The 16,921-nt window shown below is 40.8% G+C and overlaps 1 protein-coding gene across 4 annotated transcripts in view; it reads left to right on the top strand.

Annotated features, from left to right (window-relative positions):
- The window catches only part of LOC109387875 (coiled-coil domain-containing protein 126), a 62,124-nt gene that overhangs the window by 32,427 nt on the left and 12,776 nt on the right, over nt 1-16,921 (top strand). For 3 of the 4 annotated variants that reach the window (XM_019652029.1, XM_019652027.1, XM_019652026.1), the window contains 2 exons: nt 125-237; nt 13,642-13,815. In XM_019652029.1, coding sequence (XP_019507574.1) covers nt 125-237; nt 13,642-13,815 — 287 coding nt within the window. Of the gene's footprint in view, nt 1-124; nt 238-11,114; nt 11,234-13,641; nt 13,816-16,921 lie in introns of those variants that run through there. The other variant, XM_019652030.1, reaches the window with a different exon arrangement.

Genomic DNA, 16,921 nt, shown 5'->3' with positions numbered 1-16,921 from the left:
ATATATTATTTGTACTTACAAAGTGTTGTAAGTTTTTTTCTTTAATGGTGGTTGTGCATTTGATAAATGGTTAATGATGAAAAGGAATCTTAGCTAATTTAGGGTTTTGTTCCATCAATTCCAGATGACTTTTTCAAAAGAGAGAAATGGAAGGTTGCCTTGTTCAGGATGTGAGCGAGGGAGTCCAGGGATGGATGGGAAGAAGTGTGGGAATTGTGATCAAAGGTGGATTCTTAGGTTTGTATACCCTCAAGTTGCAGTTTACTGTTGAGTTTTTACAAGTCATGCCTTAGTATTTATATCTTCGGTTAATCTTAGTTAATTAGCACATTAGCACAGAGGACGTCACTAAACATAATAAAACCTCTCAAATTTATTTCAGAATATCTTTGGGTTTACTTTAAGTACTACTTGTATACTGGTAAAAAAGTAATTTAAACATTATTTCACGTAGTTAATAAAAACGGGTCTCATTTGTCTTTCAAGAAATACTTAGGATCTTGACTCTGGGTTAAGTAGACTATAGAGGCCCAAGTCTATCTTTTTAGGGACACCACATTCTTCCTTTTTTTGAATTTATAGAATCTACCTCATCTCTAATTATGACTCAGAAGCCTGAAGTGTTAACAGCTTATATAGGGACCACTGACTTGCACATTTGGTTTAATTGCAAACACTGTTCTCTTTTTAACCATTTTGAGTAGAATAGCTATCAATATAGCTACACTGTTTTCCTTTTTTTCAGAGAAGTGTTTACCTGAAAAGGGAACATGATATAATGAAAAAGACAAAAACAAACAAACAAATAAAGACATTAATTGGAACCATTTTTAAAATACTTGAGAGCCCTGAATGATTTTAACAGCTTTTGGGTGGTGAAATGGTAGGGTTCATCTTTTGAGAGAATTTGAGAGCTGGAGAGGAAAAAGGAGAGAGAAACAAGTATGAAAATGAGAATAAATACAGAAAAGCAAGATGTGGGGGGAAATCCCAAATTTTTCTACGGAGGGATAACTGCTGTTGACATTTTAGTATGCAAATGTGAATCTGCTTTCCCCTGCCCACATTCTCCATTAACTTCTCATTTCCACTTAAAATCTAGTGTTCTCACTGTGGCCTCAGAAGCCCTAATAGGCTCCTGATGGCCTCCTAACCTCAGCTTTTACCACACGCCTTCTTCCTGCTTTCTCTTCAGCCATATTGGCTTTCTCTTCTGAGGACATACCAAATATGTTTTTGCTTCTGCAATTTCAAACTTGTATCTCTCTATTTGCAACTCTCACTCCCAGATATCTTCACGGTTCCCTCCCTGACATGCTCAAATGTTTACTTCTCAAGGGAAATTGTCTTTGACGACCTGCCTAAAATTGCATGCCTTTAGCTTTCTTCTTATCCTTTTAACTTTTCTTCATAGTTGTGATATACCTAACATTTTTTTTTAAAAGATTTTTATGGGGGAATTGGGGCGATGGGAACAGCGCTGGGGAATTGGGGGAAGGGGAACAGACAAGTTGCTGTCGTTTTTGTTCTTCAGTCTAGTTGTGGAGGACATTTTACTGGCCCAAGTTGGCACCATCATTACGCTCTTCCCAGGCGAGGCAGATCAGTCGCCGGCTTCTGGACGGCCGCTCACAGTGGCTGCTGGCCGCTCACGCTGGCTGCTGGCTACACACGGTAGCCTATGGCAACCCACTGCAGCAGGGGCTACAGCCTACCCTGTCACCAGCGACTCACGGCAGCCCAGCTCCAGGTTGAGCTGTTGTTCAGCATCTTAGCTGTAAACGACAGTGTCACTGGCCCTCATATGTGGGATCCGAACCGGGGCCCTCTGGCATCCCAAGCCAGCTCTTAACCATCGCGCCACTCGGCTGGCCCGTGATATACCTAACATTAAATCGTACATTAACTTCATGTTTTTTTTTCCTGATGCTTTTCAGAACCTAAGCTCCATGAAGGCAAGGACTTTATTTTGTTCGCTGATAAAATCTGGGCATATACAACTGTAGCTGGTGCACATAGGTGCCCGATAAATATTGGTTTAAATGAATTACTGAACCATTCTACACTTTTTGCTTTGTGCATCTGTACCTTTATTTATATTTAAAAAATTATATGATGCATTATTTTTGTACAACATATCATGAACTTCTTTCCAAGTCAGTACGTATATACCTTTCACGGTTATCCCATTGTGGGGCTGTATCACAGTTGATATATCTTTCACTCAATTATTAGAGATTTTGGTTACAGATAAACAATTTAGATCTAGGTGTGGGACAGGTCTAAAGCCTGTCCTCTTTCCATTATTCCATGTTGTCATTATTATTTTAAGTGCTAGAGGGTTACTTAATAAAGTGATTAATACTCATTTGGGAGAGACAAAGTAGTGAAATACCTCCACTAGAACAGAACTATAAGGATAGAGAAAATACAAAATAGGTGATCATCCCCAGCTCTTGTATGTCACGAGCAGCAGGCCAGATGCATTTTGCTCAGTCGGGAAAAGACTGGGAATAAAATGTATAGTGACTAATCCATAATTGGGTTAGAGAGCTGGGATGGGGATTGACTAGTGGTCAGACTTGTGCATAATCAGATCAAGTTTGCCATTTTACAGCTTTTGGCTTAAAATGAATTGGTAATATGAGGTCTGACAAGTTCACGAACTTGTTGCAATGATGTTGCTAACCTTTTTTTGACATTAGAGGGATTATTCATTATGAATTTGTTCCAACTGGACAAACAGTTTTAACCAAGTTTACTATTAGGAAGTGCTGAAAAGGCTGTGTGAAAAAGTTAGACGAAAACAATGTGAACTTTTCGCCAACAATTCATGGCTCTTGCATCACGACAATGCTCCAGCTCACACAGCACTGTCTGTGAGGGAGTTTTTAGCCAGTAAACAAATAACTGTATTGGAACACCCTCCCTACTCACCTGATCTGTCCCCCAATGACTTCCTTCTTTACCCAAAGATCAAGGAAATATTGAAAGGAAGACTTTGATGATGTTCAGGACATCAAGGGTAATACAACAACAGCTCTGATGGTCATTGCAGAAAAAGAGTTTCAAAATTGCTTTGAAGGATGGACTAGGTGCTGGCGTTGGTGCATAGCTTCCCATGGGGAGTAGTATTTTGAAGGTGACCATAGTGATATTCAGCAATGAGGTATGTAGCACTTTTTCTAGGATAAGTTTGTGAACTTAAATGTCAGACATTGTATTTTGAGGGGGATTCATGACAATGTCTTTTAGTATAATAAATTTTTTATTTTTAATTTTTAGCTGAGCCATCCTGCCACCTGTTGGCAGCTCAGCGGCAGCTCAGCTCAGGCAGTGAATCAAACCGGTGACCCTGTTGCTCAGAGCTCACCCTCTAAATTTTTATTTAAACATGCACTGTATGTTTTGATCAAACCATATATGTATCTTGCTTAAATGGAATGAAAATTTATGTTTTCAAATTCTTGTGTCAAGTCCCTCTCTTCAAATTATGCTTACTTGCTACTTAGTATAGTTACTTGGAGAAAGATTCCTCACTGAACCTGCTTGAAACTAGGCAACAGAGCTTTAAATTTGTTTTCAACAGTTTATTATGAAAATGTTAAACGTGCAGCAAGGTTGAAAGAATATGTCCACCACCACCTACATTCTACCATTCATTTTTTTATTATACTTTACCACATCTATCCATTAATCCATTTTTAATGCCATGAAGTATATGCCACTGTGGTTTCAGCTACTACTTCTGTTGCTGCCCTGATCCTTACACCTACTGTTCTGTGGGAGAATATTTTAGGGATAATGGCAAATGTACTTTGATCATCTGACAAGTTATCCAAAACAGGCTTATTGTTAGATTTCTCTGCTGCCCCGCAGACCCCTCTGCTGCTTGTGAGGCTCATCCTAGTGATAAGTGCTACCCGTACTCCCACCTGCTGGAGAGAGCAGCCAAAATGAACAATTCTTTTGGTGACGGCTCCTTGACTGCTTCACCAGTCCTAGACACACAAGCTGGTGATGTTTCTGCTTACATTCCAACAAATGTCATTTCCATCACTGATAGACAAATCTTCTTGGAAACAGAATTAGTTTATAAAGGTATCTGCCCTACCATTAACATGGGTTTGTCTCTGTCCTATGTCAGATCTGCTGCTAAACCAAGGCCATGAAGCAAGTGGCAGGTATCATGAAGCTGGAATTGGCTCCTTTTTGTGAGGTTGCTGCTTTTGCCCAGTTGGGTTCTGACTTTCCTGCTGCCACTCAACAACTCTTGAGTCGTGGTGTACATCTGAGTTGCTGAAGCAAGGACAGTACTGTATGGCCATTGAAGAATAAGTGACTTTTATTTATGCTGGTGTGAAGGCGGCATCTTGATAAACTGGAGCTGTTTCTATTTTATTTTTTGTTTTTATTTATTTATTTTTTTAAAGATTTTATTGGGGAATTGGGGGAGGGGAACAGCCCTGGGGAATCGGGGGAAGGGGAACAGACAAGTTGCTGCCCTTTTGTTCTTCAGTCTAGTTGTGGAGGACGTTGCTTCACTTGCCCATGTTGGTATTATCGTTGTGCTCTTCCCTGGTGAGGCAGATCGGTTGCTGGCCACCAGACGGCCGCTCACGGCGGCTCTTGGCAGCTCACAGCTGGCTGCCGGCCGCTCACACTGGCTGCCGGCCACTCATGGTAACTTATGGCAACCCACTGCAGTAGGGGCTGCAGCCTACCCCGTCACCGGTGACTCATGGCAGCCCAGCTCCAGGTCGAGCTGTTGTTCACGATTTTAGCTGTAGAGGGCAGTGTCACTGGCCCCCATATGGGATCCGAACCGGGGCCTGCTGCTCAGAGCTGGCGTCCCAAGCCAGCTCTTAACCAACGCGCCACTTGGCCGGCCCCATTTTTTATTTTGTTGTTGGAGTATTTATAAGGAAATCTTAAATGGCATGATATTTTATCCTACTTCATTATACTTTAAAAGAAAAAAAATTGTCTTATGTAACCACAAAGCCATTTTTACATCTAGCAAAATGAACTATCCATTTAAGTTTTAGTACAAACTTTTAAAATTTCCCTAGTTGTCTTAAAAAATATCGTTTTACAATAACTTTTTCAAATTGGAATAAACAAGGCCCACATATGGCTCTTAGAGCCTCTGAGATCTATTTTCATTTTCATTTCCCGCTCCCGAACTCCATTTACTTCTTGAAGAAACCGGGTCAGCAGTCCTGTAGAATGTCTCAATTGCATCCTTGCAGTGTTTAATTTGCTTCTGATTCCTCTGCATTTCCTGTAGTCTAAGAAGTTAGATCTAAAGACTTAAATTCTATTTTAAATTTTTGATAAGAATACACTGTAGGTGATGTTATAGACTTCATATTATTTTATTACCTCAAGAGCCACATAGGGTCAGATTCTCACTCTTAGTAATGCTTAAATTGTTCAGTTGGTGACAGCCTGATTCCTTCTTTGTAAAGTTTACCAACAATCTTTCACTTGATGATTTTAGTATCTCTTAATGACCATTGTCTGATTCCTTTTGAAATAATTAGGAGTTGCAAGGTGGTAGTTTGCTAATTTGATCATTCCTTCTACATTTATTAGCTAGAATTCTTTATAGAAGAACTTTCCTGCATCCATTAAGATTATTTGGTTACCCTGAAATGCTGTTCATACCAGAAAGGCAGGAAGATCTTTAATTATTTCCTTTTAATCATCCAATTTTAGAGTAATGTGTTGGTTACCTAGCAACCACCCTGATGTCCATAGAACATCTCTTCTTTTTCCTCTTTTGAATACCACTGTAAATTCCTGGCTTTACACATTGAATGTGTTTTTGCCAGTTGTAGTTGTTTGATACTCAAATTATCCTATTTTGGGCACAAGGAGGGAAACTTTTGAGGTTTCTGTATTCATTTGTTATGGCAATATTAGCTCAATTTGATAGCTTCCTTGCTTTCTGTCACAGATGTCCCAAGTTCAACTGGTACACATCCAGAAATTGACTGTCAAAGAAACCCTGAGTCCTTTTAGTGTGAAATAGTGTTTTAGACCACAAAATGGGATCTTTTTTTTTTTTTACTTTTAGCTGAGCTATCCTGCTACCTGTTGGCAGCTCAGCGGCAGCTCAGCTCGGGCCGGGACTCGAACTGCTGTTGCTCAGAGCTCACACTCTTGAGCAAGCTCTTAACCAACGGAGCCACTCGGCCAGCCCCAATATGGGATTCTTGTTGCTCCTGGATTATCATTGCTTCTTGGCCTTTCAGTGGACAGAGCTAGAAAATAAATAAATTTTAAAAATTTCAAATTTAGGGCCGGCCGAGTGGCGCGATGGTTAAGAACTCGCTTGGGATGCCAGAGGGCCCCGGTTCGGATCCCACATATGAGGGCCAGTGACACTGCCCTCCACAGCTAAGATGCTGAACAACAGCTCAACCTGGAGCTGGGCTGCCATGAGTCCCCGGCGACGGCGTGGGCTGCAGTCCCTGTGGCAGTGGATTGCCATGGGCTACCGTGTGTGGCCAGCAGCCAGCGTGAGCGGCCAGCAGCCGCAGTGAGCGGCCGTCCAGAAGCCGGCGACTGATCTGCCTCGCCAGAGAAGAGCGCAATGATGGTGCCAACTTGGGCCAGTGAAGCAACGTCCTCCACAACTAGACTGAAGAACAAAATGACAGCAACTTGTCTGTTCCCCTTCCCCCAATTCCCCAGCACTGTTCCCATCCCCCCAATTTCCCAATAAAAATCTTTAAAAAAAAAAAATTTCAAATTTATACTGATATTTACAACCACAATTTAAAATTACTACATTTTTTAATGGACCATTTTATGCTGAATATTTCATCCTTAATGACTTTAACATAGTTTCTTAGTTGTATTATGTTGTAATATACATATATTAATTTCAAAATAATAATACAATTGTTACTATTAACAATAAGACTACTAAATGAAACTAGATAATTTAAGATTTGTTTGCCTTTTTAGTTTTTTTGTCCTAAGAATACATCCCACTAAGAACTGTATAGTCAAAATATTTTGTTCAAAGGCCAATTGGAATAATTTTGTGTGTGTGTGTGATTTTATCACCAAACTGATACTCCATTAGGCTTATCTGTTTCAGTTTGTTTTGAAATTCTAGGCATTGGTTTTTATTTTCAAAAATTTAGTTTTATATTTTGCTTACTGTCTCCTTGAAATACTTCTTTTACTTATCTTCTGGGACATTACTATTTCTTGTGTATGTATGTATGTATGTATGTATGTATTTTCTGGCTCACTTGGAGCTTCTATTCAGTCTCCTTTCCTGGTTCCTCCTCCTCTTCCTGCTGTGAACTTTGGAGTATACCAGGACCTCTCTGGTATTCATACTCACTTCCTAGTGAACGCATCTTGTCCCATGGTTTTAAATACCATCATTTTATCATGACTGTCAAACTTGTATCTCCTGCCTGGACTTCTTCTTTTAATTGCACAGATCTAGAGATCCAACTTTTTATTCACTGTGCTTGGATATTTATTTATTTATTTATTTATTTATTTATTTATTTTAAAAAATATTTTTATTGGGGAATTGGGGGATGGGAACAGTGCTGGGGAACTGGGGGAAGGGGAACAGACAAGTTGCTGTCATTTTATTCTTCAGTCTAGTTGTGGAGGATGTTGCTTCACTGGCCCAAGTTGGCACCATCATTGCGCTCTTCCCGGGCGAGGCAGATCAGTCGCCGGCTTCTGGACGGCCGCTCACTGCGGCTGCTGGCCGCTCACGCTGGCTGCTGGCTACATACGGTAGCTCATGGCAACTGCCACAGGGGCTGCAGCCTATGCCTCTGCAGGTGACTCATGGCAGCCCAGCTCTAGGTTGAGCTGTTGTTCAGCATCTTAGCTGGAGAGGGCAGTGTCACTGGCCCTCATATGTGGGATCCAAACCGGAGCCCTCTGGCATCCCAAGCCAGCTCTTAACCAACGTGCCACTCGGCTGGCCCTGTGCTTGGATATTTAATAGGTAGTTTAAACTTATGTCCAAAAATGAACTCTCGATTTCCATCCTCTGACAGTCTCCCCTATTTCAGTAAGTGGCTCCATCATGTTGCTGAGGCCAAATACCTTGAAGTCACCCCGGATTCTCCTCTCTCACATCCCATAATCAATCCATCGATATATCCTGTCAGCTTCTACCTTTGAAATACATCCAAGAGCCAATCCATCCTCCATTTCTCACCATCTGCTCTGCCATCACACTCAACTGAGGTGCTGTAAATTCACCTGGATTATCGTAATTGCCTCATAACGGGTCTTCCTCTTCCCACCCATGCCTCTCCTTCATGAGCTGTTCTCCACTGGCAGTAAGAGTGAGCTGTTAGAAGTCATTCCCTTGTTCAAAACTCTCCAGTATATTCCTTCAAAATAACCTGGGTTTGGGTTAAGTGGATGGAGATATATATATAGATGAAACAAGACAGGGCATGCATTTGCTAATTGTTGAAACTGGGTCATGGCAACACTAAATTTAACATATCATACTGTTCTCTTTATTTTTATTCTTTGGCTTTAAACAACATTTATCTCATAGTTTTCTGTGGGTCAGGATGTGGGCTCGCTTAGCTGGGTGCCCTGCTTCACAGGCTGCAGTCAAGGTATGGAGTGGGGCGACCGTCATCGCAAGCCTCACCTGAGAAAGGAGTTGCTTCCAGGTTGACTCACACGGTGTTGGCAGGATTCAGTTCTTCAGTGGTGGTTGGCAGGAGGCCTCCATTGGTTCTTTGCCAGGTGGGGCTCTCTAACATGACAGTGTACTTCATTAAAGCACGTAAGCCATTTCCTTATTTGCTCCTCCACCCAACTGACTGGGAGGTCCTGGCAAGTGGGATGTTTCTCATTCCCATGTGTCCCCAAGCACTGTGACTGGCCCTCAATAGGTGTTCTGTAAACAGTGATGGAGAAATTCTTGTCTGAAACACATATTTCAAATTATGGTGACTGGGCACCGTGGACTGCTCTCCTGGTGGGCGAGGACTCTTCAGTTTTGTATATATTTGAGATACACTTGTATGTATTTGATATACAAAACTCTACCTCCACACTTCTTTAACAAAAAACCCTACATTAAATTAAGCCTCTGTTAGTTGGACTATTCTGTTATTTGCAGAAGAAAGCATTCCTGACTTATACATCACTATAAAATGCTGATAATACCTATGTCATTTTATGAGGACTAACTATGTAAAATATCTAACACTTACCCAGGCAATTTTTATGTCCCTCTGTCTATCCTACCCTAGATCAATTTTGCTACCTTTTGGGTAGAAATTATAATTCTTTTTTACTAAAGTAGAAAAAAATTATATAAAATATTCTAATTAGCTAAAGTGTCAGTTTTATACAAGGTTAGGATAACATTTTCTATTTTGTTTCATAGTCTTACTTTTCACGCCTAGTGTTTTTGTCAGCTTCTTTGTTCGGAAGAGTTTACTGTTCCCGCATCTTCCTGAAAGAGTCTACAATTGAGCTAAGCCTATTTTAATTATTTCCCTCTAGATTCATTAAATTGTAATTGCCTACATAGGCAATTCTATAAGCTCACAGAGCCTGGCACTTTTCAATATTTATCTTTGTTAGTTTAGCTGCTGCCTAAAATTAGGGCTAGGTGCTCATAGATAAAGCTGGCAGCAGCTGCCCACAGGGTGGGGAGAGAACTGAGCAAAAGGTTCCTTCCCCTAAAATAACCCCGTTTCTGGATCACGCCTTTATCTGACTTTTGAAAGCTTTTTTAACCTTAAAAATTTCTGTATAAAAGCCAATGTATCTGGGAGGCTTCAAAGTTTTTGGACTAAAGTTGAGCTACAACATAACACTTTGGTGGAAAGTACAGTTGACTCTTGAACAACACAGGTTTGAACTGCACCAGTTCACTTTTTTTTTTCAATCAGTAGTACAGTACTGTAAATGTATCTTTTCTTACGATTTTTAAAACATTTTCTTAAGCTTACTTTATTGTAAGAATACAGTATATAATACACATATACAAAATATGTGTTAGTTGACTATATTACTGGTAAGGCTTTCAGTCAACAGTAGGCTATTACTAGTAAAGTTTTTGGGGAGTCAAAAAGTTAACATATAGATTTCGACAGAGAGGGTCAGCACCCCTGATCGCTGCATTGTTCAAGAGCCGACTATAATTAACAAAAAGCAGTGAGTATGTCAAAGTGGGAATAGGACTGGCCTAAGCAAGAGGACCAACTTTAGAAGAGGAGAAGGGGCCCTGAAAAGGAAGGGAGGGGTGCACCGAAACAGTCTGTCTGTATTATGGTTTGCCTTTGGGATCTGAAATACTCAGGAAAGTACTTTTAAAATTAAGCGTTGTAGTACAACGAATTATTTTTCTTATTGTTTGCGGATTCTCCCGCCCCGATAATTTATAGAGGGTCTGCAAGCTGATCTCTAGGGAGCCTGAGTGTAACCACTCCTGAGCAGTGATGAATTTCCTACCCCTTTTCCAGGTTCCTAAATCAAATTATGGTCAAGTTACCAATCGCCTGGTGATTTAACTTTAAAAAAGATTTTATGACTATTTCCAAAGATGTTTAAAAAAATCTCAAATTGTTTCTACTCGTTTCCCTTTAAACCTGCTATTCACGTCCCTTGAAGAACATGTAGCTTTAGTGACATCCAAACAGGACGCAGACACCCTGGATGATTAATTTTACATCACAGTTTTTAAAACGCCAATTTTGAAAACACGGCTGGAAAATATGGGGAGGCGGGCCAAAACCAGAACCTTCTCAAAACCGGTGAAAAGCGCTGTACAAAGAAATAAGCCATGTTCTGTGCGTCTATTATACACAAGGCATTGCACTGCATTGCCGCATGTCAGTGTACAAGGAGACCTGCCAGACTAGAAAAAGAGGGAAGCAAGAATTGTGGACCGCGGTGCACATCTCCCCATGCGGGGCCGGTGCGCCTGCAGCGGGCTTATAACGCCCGCGTTGGCGGCCAGGTGGAAGCGCGCGAGCCTTGCGGCGTCACCGCCGTCTTCCGCCCGGGCCAATCGGGAGGCGGCCGGGAGGGGGCGCGGCCGGCCGGGGCGGTGCCGGTTCTGGCTCCTCCAAGGTACACTCGCTCGCAGGGCGGGCTCAGAGCGCGCGGCGCCGGCGCCTCTCGCTTCCTCGCCAAGTATGGAGCCGCTGACGCTACCTCCCGGCGGTGCGGCGGCTGTGGACGAGTACCTGGAATACCGGAGGTGAGGCCGCAGCTCCGTGGGGCGAGGGCGCCCGGCGCGACCCCATCCCCTGGGCCGGAGAAGCGCTGAGGGTCCCGGTGCTCGCACGCCGGGGCCCTGGAATGCGTTCACGGGCTGTTGAGCGTAGAGTGCTTTCCAGTTTCGTCTTTCTGTAATTAAATACAGAATACTAGACACGCAGTTCTAGTAAGTCTCTTCCGAGGCTATTTAAGAGGTCTCCTGCTCCGACCCCTTCCAAGAAGGATTAATAACTCTAGATTTATGCAAAGGTCCAGTTATTTTTCCTAAATGGCCATTGAAGAATTACACCTTGAGTAGTGGGGGCCTATGAAAGCAGACATTAAATTTGCATGTTAGTGTGGCAATAGGACAAGTCGTGAATTTTCTAAACGTGCGCCCAATCCCCAGGTGCTGGTTTTGGGAGAAAGACACCGACTGGTGTAGTCTCTGTGGTTCTGGAGATAGTTCTCTCCCGAAACTGGAGAGGAAACCGCGCCTGTGGCTTGAGGACGTGACCCCACTGCCCAGGGTCCTGACAAAGGATGGTGCACCTGCGGGGACGTGTTCTTTTTTCCAAGGAAGGTTTTTTAAAGTTCAGGAACTGGGTGAGTGGGAATTACTGGAGAGGGACAGGCAGGAGGATACGGAGTTGGGGGGTGGGAAATGTGTTTGCAATAACGAGAAAAGAAGCAATCACAGCTCCGCCTGGGAAATCTGAGCGAGAGGAAACCTGCTGCTCTGCTTAAAGGTGGTCGCCCCAAATCGCCCAGGGTTGTTCCGGCAGACGGGTTCCCTTGCTGACTGCACTCCCACTGACTGTCTCGGTTGTTAGTTTTGGGGAACACCTAGGAATGCCTGGTAAGCCTGAGCCAGAAAAGTGAGAGTGAGTAGCTTGATGGGTCAGGCCTCATCCCGGGTTCAGGTGGTTCCAGGTAAGGCCAGGAGTCCTGTGCCCAGAACAGCTTCCACCCATCTCTCACCTGGCTCAGAGGTGGCCCCACTAGCCTCCATGTCTCCAGGGCTTTTCTCAGAAACCAAGTTGCTGGGCCCAGGTGTTGACTGATAACTTAGGTATTTAGATGTTTAGATATGTGGATTGCGGGCCTCGTGTTTTAGTCTCTTGCCTGGCCCAGAAAATGTTAGGGCCCGGTGGAAAATTATTTTTGCAAACATAAATAACCAGGAGCAATTCCCTGTAAAAGTTAGAGCCTTGCTACTCAAAGTGTAGCAATCATGGACCAGCAGTGTCCGCATCACTTGGGAGTTTAGTAGAAATGCTAAGTCTCAGGCCCACTCTAGACCATTAATCTGAGTCTTCATTTGAACTAGATCCCTTGAGGTTTGTGTAACTACAGTGAAGTTTAGGCTGCACTGGTTTAGAACTTAAATACAAACAATCTCTTTCTTTAAAGACCTGCATTGATCTTAAGGTCTTTCTTTCCATTACCTGTTGGTATATGACTTGGTAGCTATAATAAAGTGAAATGGCCCAAAAATAATCTCAGAAGAAAATGCCCTTTGTATTTTTACTATTGTCTATCTAAATTATTTAAGTAAGGTTGCATTGGTTTCGTAGCTTCTGAATTGGTTTTATTTATCTACCTCAGCTAAAGGCTTGAGAGTATGGAAAAAAATATGGATTACACAAAAAATTAGGTAGCATTCTGCAAACACTTTTCATGACTTAAATGGGAGTATTTTCAAGGAGAAATTATTTTCAATTTCATACAATTTTTTAAAACTTGTGCTTCCTTTTCCTCCAGGGAGGCCAACTTCCAATTTCTTAGGAAATTCATAAATAGCAGTTTAATTTTTCCCATAAAATATTGAGGTCTTACTTCTGGAATTAAGCAATGATGCCCCTGATTACTCAACAAATGATGTGGGTTTGAGCTAGTGCAGATCCAAGGGTATTTGCGGGTCCCATGTTAGTTTAAACTGGCCAGGGTTTGGGGTCAGTTGTGGATATCAGCCATGTTGTCTTCTGCATTGTTTTTTTGTGTTATTTTTTTGGGGGTATTATTTTTCTAGGCAGAAATTGTTAGAATTTTAGAAATTTAAGCTCTAGCTTTTAATAAGAATGAACATGTTTGCTTCAGAATCAAAGGAGAAATTGAAATGAATATGTGGTCGTTTTTCAGTGGTAAACCTTGATCAGTAAAGTCAGATGTTAGGAATTCTTTGACTTTCTTATTTATAATCCTTTTTTATATGGGAATCAAAAGCTTTATTACCATTGTGTGTAATTTTGCTATTAACATGAACCTATGAGTAAAGTAAAAATATCAAAGCTGATGACTATATAAGTATAGTTTAATTTTTAACCTGGAAAGTTTAGTTTAGTATTTTTACCCTGGAAAATACTCAAGGCTTAAGAGAAATATATATATTTGTTGTTGTTGTTGTAGAATTGTAGGTGAGGACGATGGAGGGAAACTTTTTACTCCTGAAGAATATGAAGAATACAAAAGAAAAGTTTTACCTATGCGCTTACAGAACAGATTATTTGTCAGCTGGCGATCACCAACAGGAATGGACTGTAAACTTGTGGGTCCAGAGACACTGTGTTTTTGTACACATAGGTAAGATATTTTATTTCTAAGTTTTCTGGTGATTAGAAAGTATAAAACTGTAGCACAGAATAGCTTCCTTCTATAAATAACATTACTTGTGATAATTAAGAAACATTTAAAATAGGTCTTTAGGGCAGGCCAAGTGGCGCGTTGGTTAAGAGTTGGCTTGGGAGTGTGAGCTCTGAGCAGCAGGGCCCTGGTTCGGTTCCAACATGGGCCAGTGACGCTGCGCCCTCTATAGCTAAGATGGTGAACAACAGCTTGACCTGGAGCTGGGCTGCCGTGAGTCACCAGCGACAGGGTAGGCTGCAGCCCCTGCTGCAGTGGGTTGCCATGAGCTACTGTGAGTGGGCGGCAGCCAGTGTGAGCTGCCATGAGCCGCGGTGAGTGGCTGTCCAATGGCCGGCAAGCGACTGCCTCACTCGGGAAAAGCACAATGATCACAATACAAACATGGGCCAGTGAAGTGACATGCTCCACAACTAGATTGAAGAACCAAAGGACAGCACTTGTCTGTTCCCCTTCCCCGATTCCCCAACACTGTTCCCTCCCTCAATTCCCCAATAAAATCTTAAAAAAAAAGTCTTTATATTATATACTAGAAATTATCTAAATTTTTTTTGGTCATAATTTAAAAATTTCTGTTATATCCTGTTAGAACTCTATATTATAGAGTCTGTCACCTTCAGTATCTCTTCTCTTGCCTTTGGTATAAAAGATATTGGTGCCCCTATGGCTTTGCCTTTCAGTTAGGCTGGGGAGCAGAGTTGACCTCTCTCACCACTGGACAAGGTGGTGGAGGACAGGTTGTCAGACTGCAGAACTGCTTGAGGTGACCCACACTGAACAGATTACCAATCTACAAATAGAAGAAGCATTTCTCCTCAAATTCACTAATCTCCTTCTATACTTTAAGAAACATGTTGTGTCGATACATTTCTTTAAACAAACAAAACTACTAAGAACACAGCCTTTTATTACAAATGGTCCGTTGGCAAGCAAAACACGTGGAACAAAGGAAATACAGAAAGCTGTGCTCCTTGCTGTGTGTTGCTTGTACCTGAGGTTTGCATGTGGCTGTGTTTGTCGTGTTCTACTTTTACTTTTACTACTGTCACAGGTCACAGCTGTAAAGCTCAAAAGGACAAAGCTGCTTCATGGAAAAATCCCTGAACCTATTACGTGTTTTTAGGTAACAACTTCAACTTTCTGTTCCAAAGGAACTATAGAAGGAGAACCGCCCTGTTCTGATAGTTTCTGGGGCTCTTTCATGAGAGACTCTTTGTGTAGTTGCTGTTTACAGACTTGCAGTTTGCCAAAGGTCGTTAGGCAGTTGCTAGGATGAGTAATGTATATAGATTAACTTGGAATTTATTTAGCAACCCCAACTGAAAACACTGGAGGAATACAGGATGAGGGTTATGTTGATATCTTTCAGAATTGAAGAGGAGTTTGGTCAATTTATGTTAGTTTTATTATTTATTCTTGTACAAATTTAGTGCCCGTCCCTTATCTATGTATAATTATACAATATGGAATTAGCCTTAAAAATTGGCCCAACTCAACTTGGATGGAAAAGTTTTTTAGTACAGGTCACTCAGTGAGATCTCTGTCTACACAGTGTTTTCCCTATTAAACAAGTGAAACATGGTTATTAAGATAGATGAGGAGGGGTTGGCCGAGTGGCTCAGTTGGTTAAGAGCTCGCTCAAGAGTGCGAGCTCTGAGCAACAGGATCACCGGTTCGATTCCCGGCCCAAGCTGAGCTGCCACTGAGCTGCTAACAGGTGGCAGGGTGGCTCAGCTAAAAAAAAAAAGATAGATGAGGAATATATAAAGAAGTAGAAAGAAGCTCACTTCCCAAAGCCAGCTGGTGTTAATATATTTTATTATATTCATGTAATTTTTTTTTACAGTTCATTTAGTTAATTATATATGCATATAAACATTGAACCAGTTTTTTATGACAGAATCAGAGAAACGTATTTCCACATTGTTATGTAGTAATCACAAACAGGATTTTTAATAGCTGCTCGATATTCCAGCTAGTCCAGTGGTATTCATTGTGTGTTCCCCAGACCTGTGAAGGTGTCTCAGAGGTCTACCAGATGGAAAGGCAGTTTAGGGGAAGAGCAGACTCCATTACTGGCTCTTTCCCTTGCTTTCACCAATTCTGCTTTTATCTATTTTATATATTATGGTTCTGTAAAATATTTTGTGTAAGGAAAGGGTTTCACTGATAAAAAGTTTGAAAACATCTAGTAATTTACTTACCCATTCCCTTGTTATTAGTATGGTGTGTATGTATGTGTATACCCTATATATGTAGTTTTTACTATTGTAAGTACTGTTGCTAATACTATCTTTAGGCACAAAGCTCTTTCTACACATGGAATTATTTTCTTAGGTTGCATTTTCAAAAATGAACTGTCTGGGTTAAAGGATGGATCTATTGAAGTTTCTTAAAACATTAAATGGGATTGGTTCTTTTGTAACACTTGGCAGCATTGTGAATTATGTATAGTTTAAAAAAATCTGGCTCTCTTTGCTAAGTGAAAAATGGTATCTCATTGTTATTTTAACTTCTATTACCTACATTAATATTGAGAATAATAAAAATTTAATATTTTACTGAGTAATCTTATGAGAAGGAAGTGAGTAGCTTATTTAAGAAACTTATTTAGTGTTTTAACAGAGCTTTGGGTTTTAAAAATGTTGATAATTTATTTTGAAGTTAAAAAATAAAATAAGGTACATTAATATATGTTTATTGAACTTATTTCAGTTTTAAATAGCAAACCTGTAGAAATAAATTTAAGTAATGCACTTTGATAAAAATAATTTTTGTAAAGAACTTTTTTCATACTATTAAGTTGTGCTTCCATATTAAAGAATCTATAGTGGTAAGTGTTTTAAGGGAATTAAATGCTATTTCTTTGTATATTATTGTGAAAATTCTTATATATAAATAACTATAAATAACTAAAAATCATCTAAGAATGAAGATTTTCTCTGAACAGATCAACACAGCTGGCAGAAATACCGCAGGTAGGAGAGTTTATTTTTACCTTACTAAACAAGAACAATGAAATAAAAATAAAAAAGAATCATTTTGC

The sequence above is a fragment of the Hipposideros armiger genome, unplaced genomic scaffold (assembly GCF_001890085.2).
Source record: "Hipposideros armiger isolate ML-2016 unplaced genomic scaffold, ASM189008v1 scaffold_171, whole genome shotgun sequence".
Classification (NCBI taxonomy): Eukaryota; Metazoa; Chordata; class Mammalia; order Chiroptera; family Hipposideridae; genus Hipposideros; species Hipposideros armiger.
The sequence above is the reverse complement of the archived record's forward strand: the minus strand, read 5'-3'. Positions and strand labels throughout refer to the sequence as shown.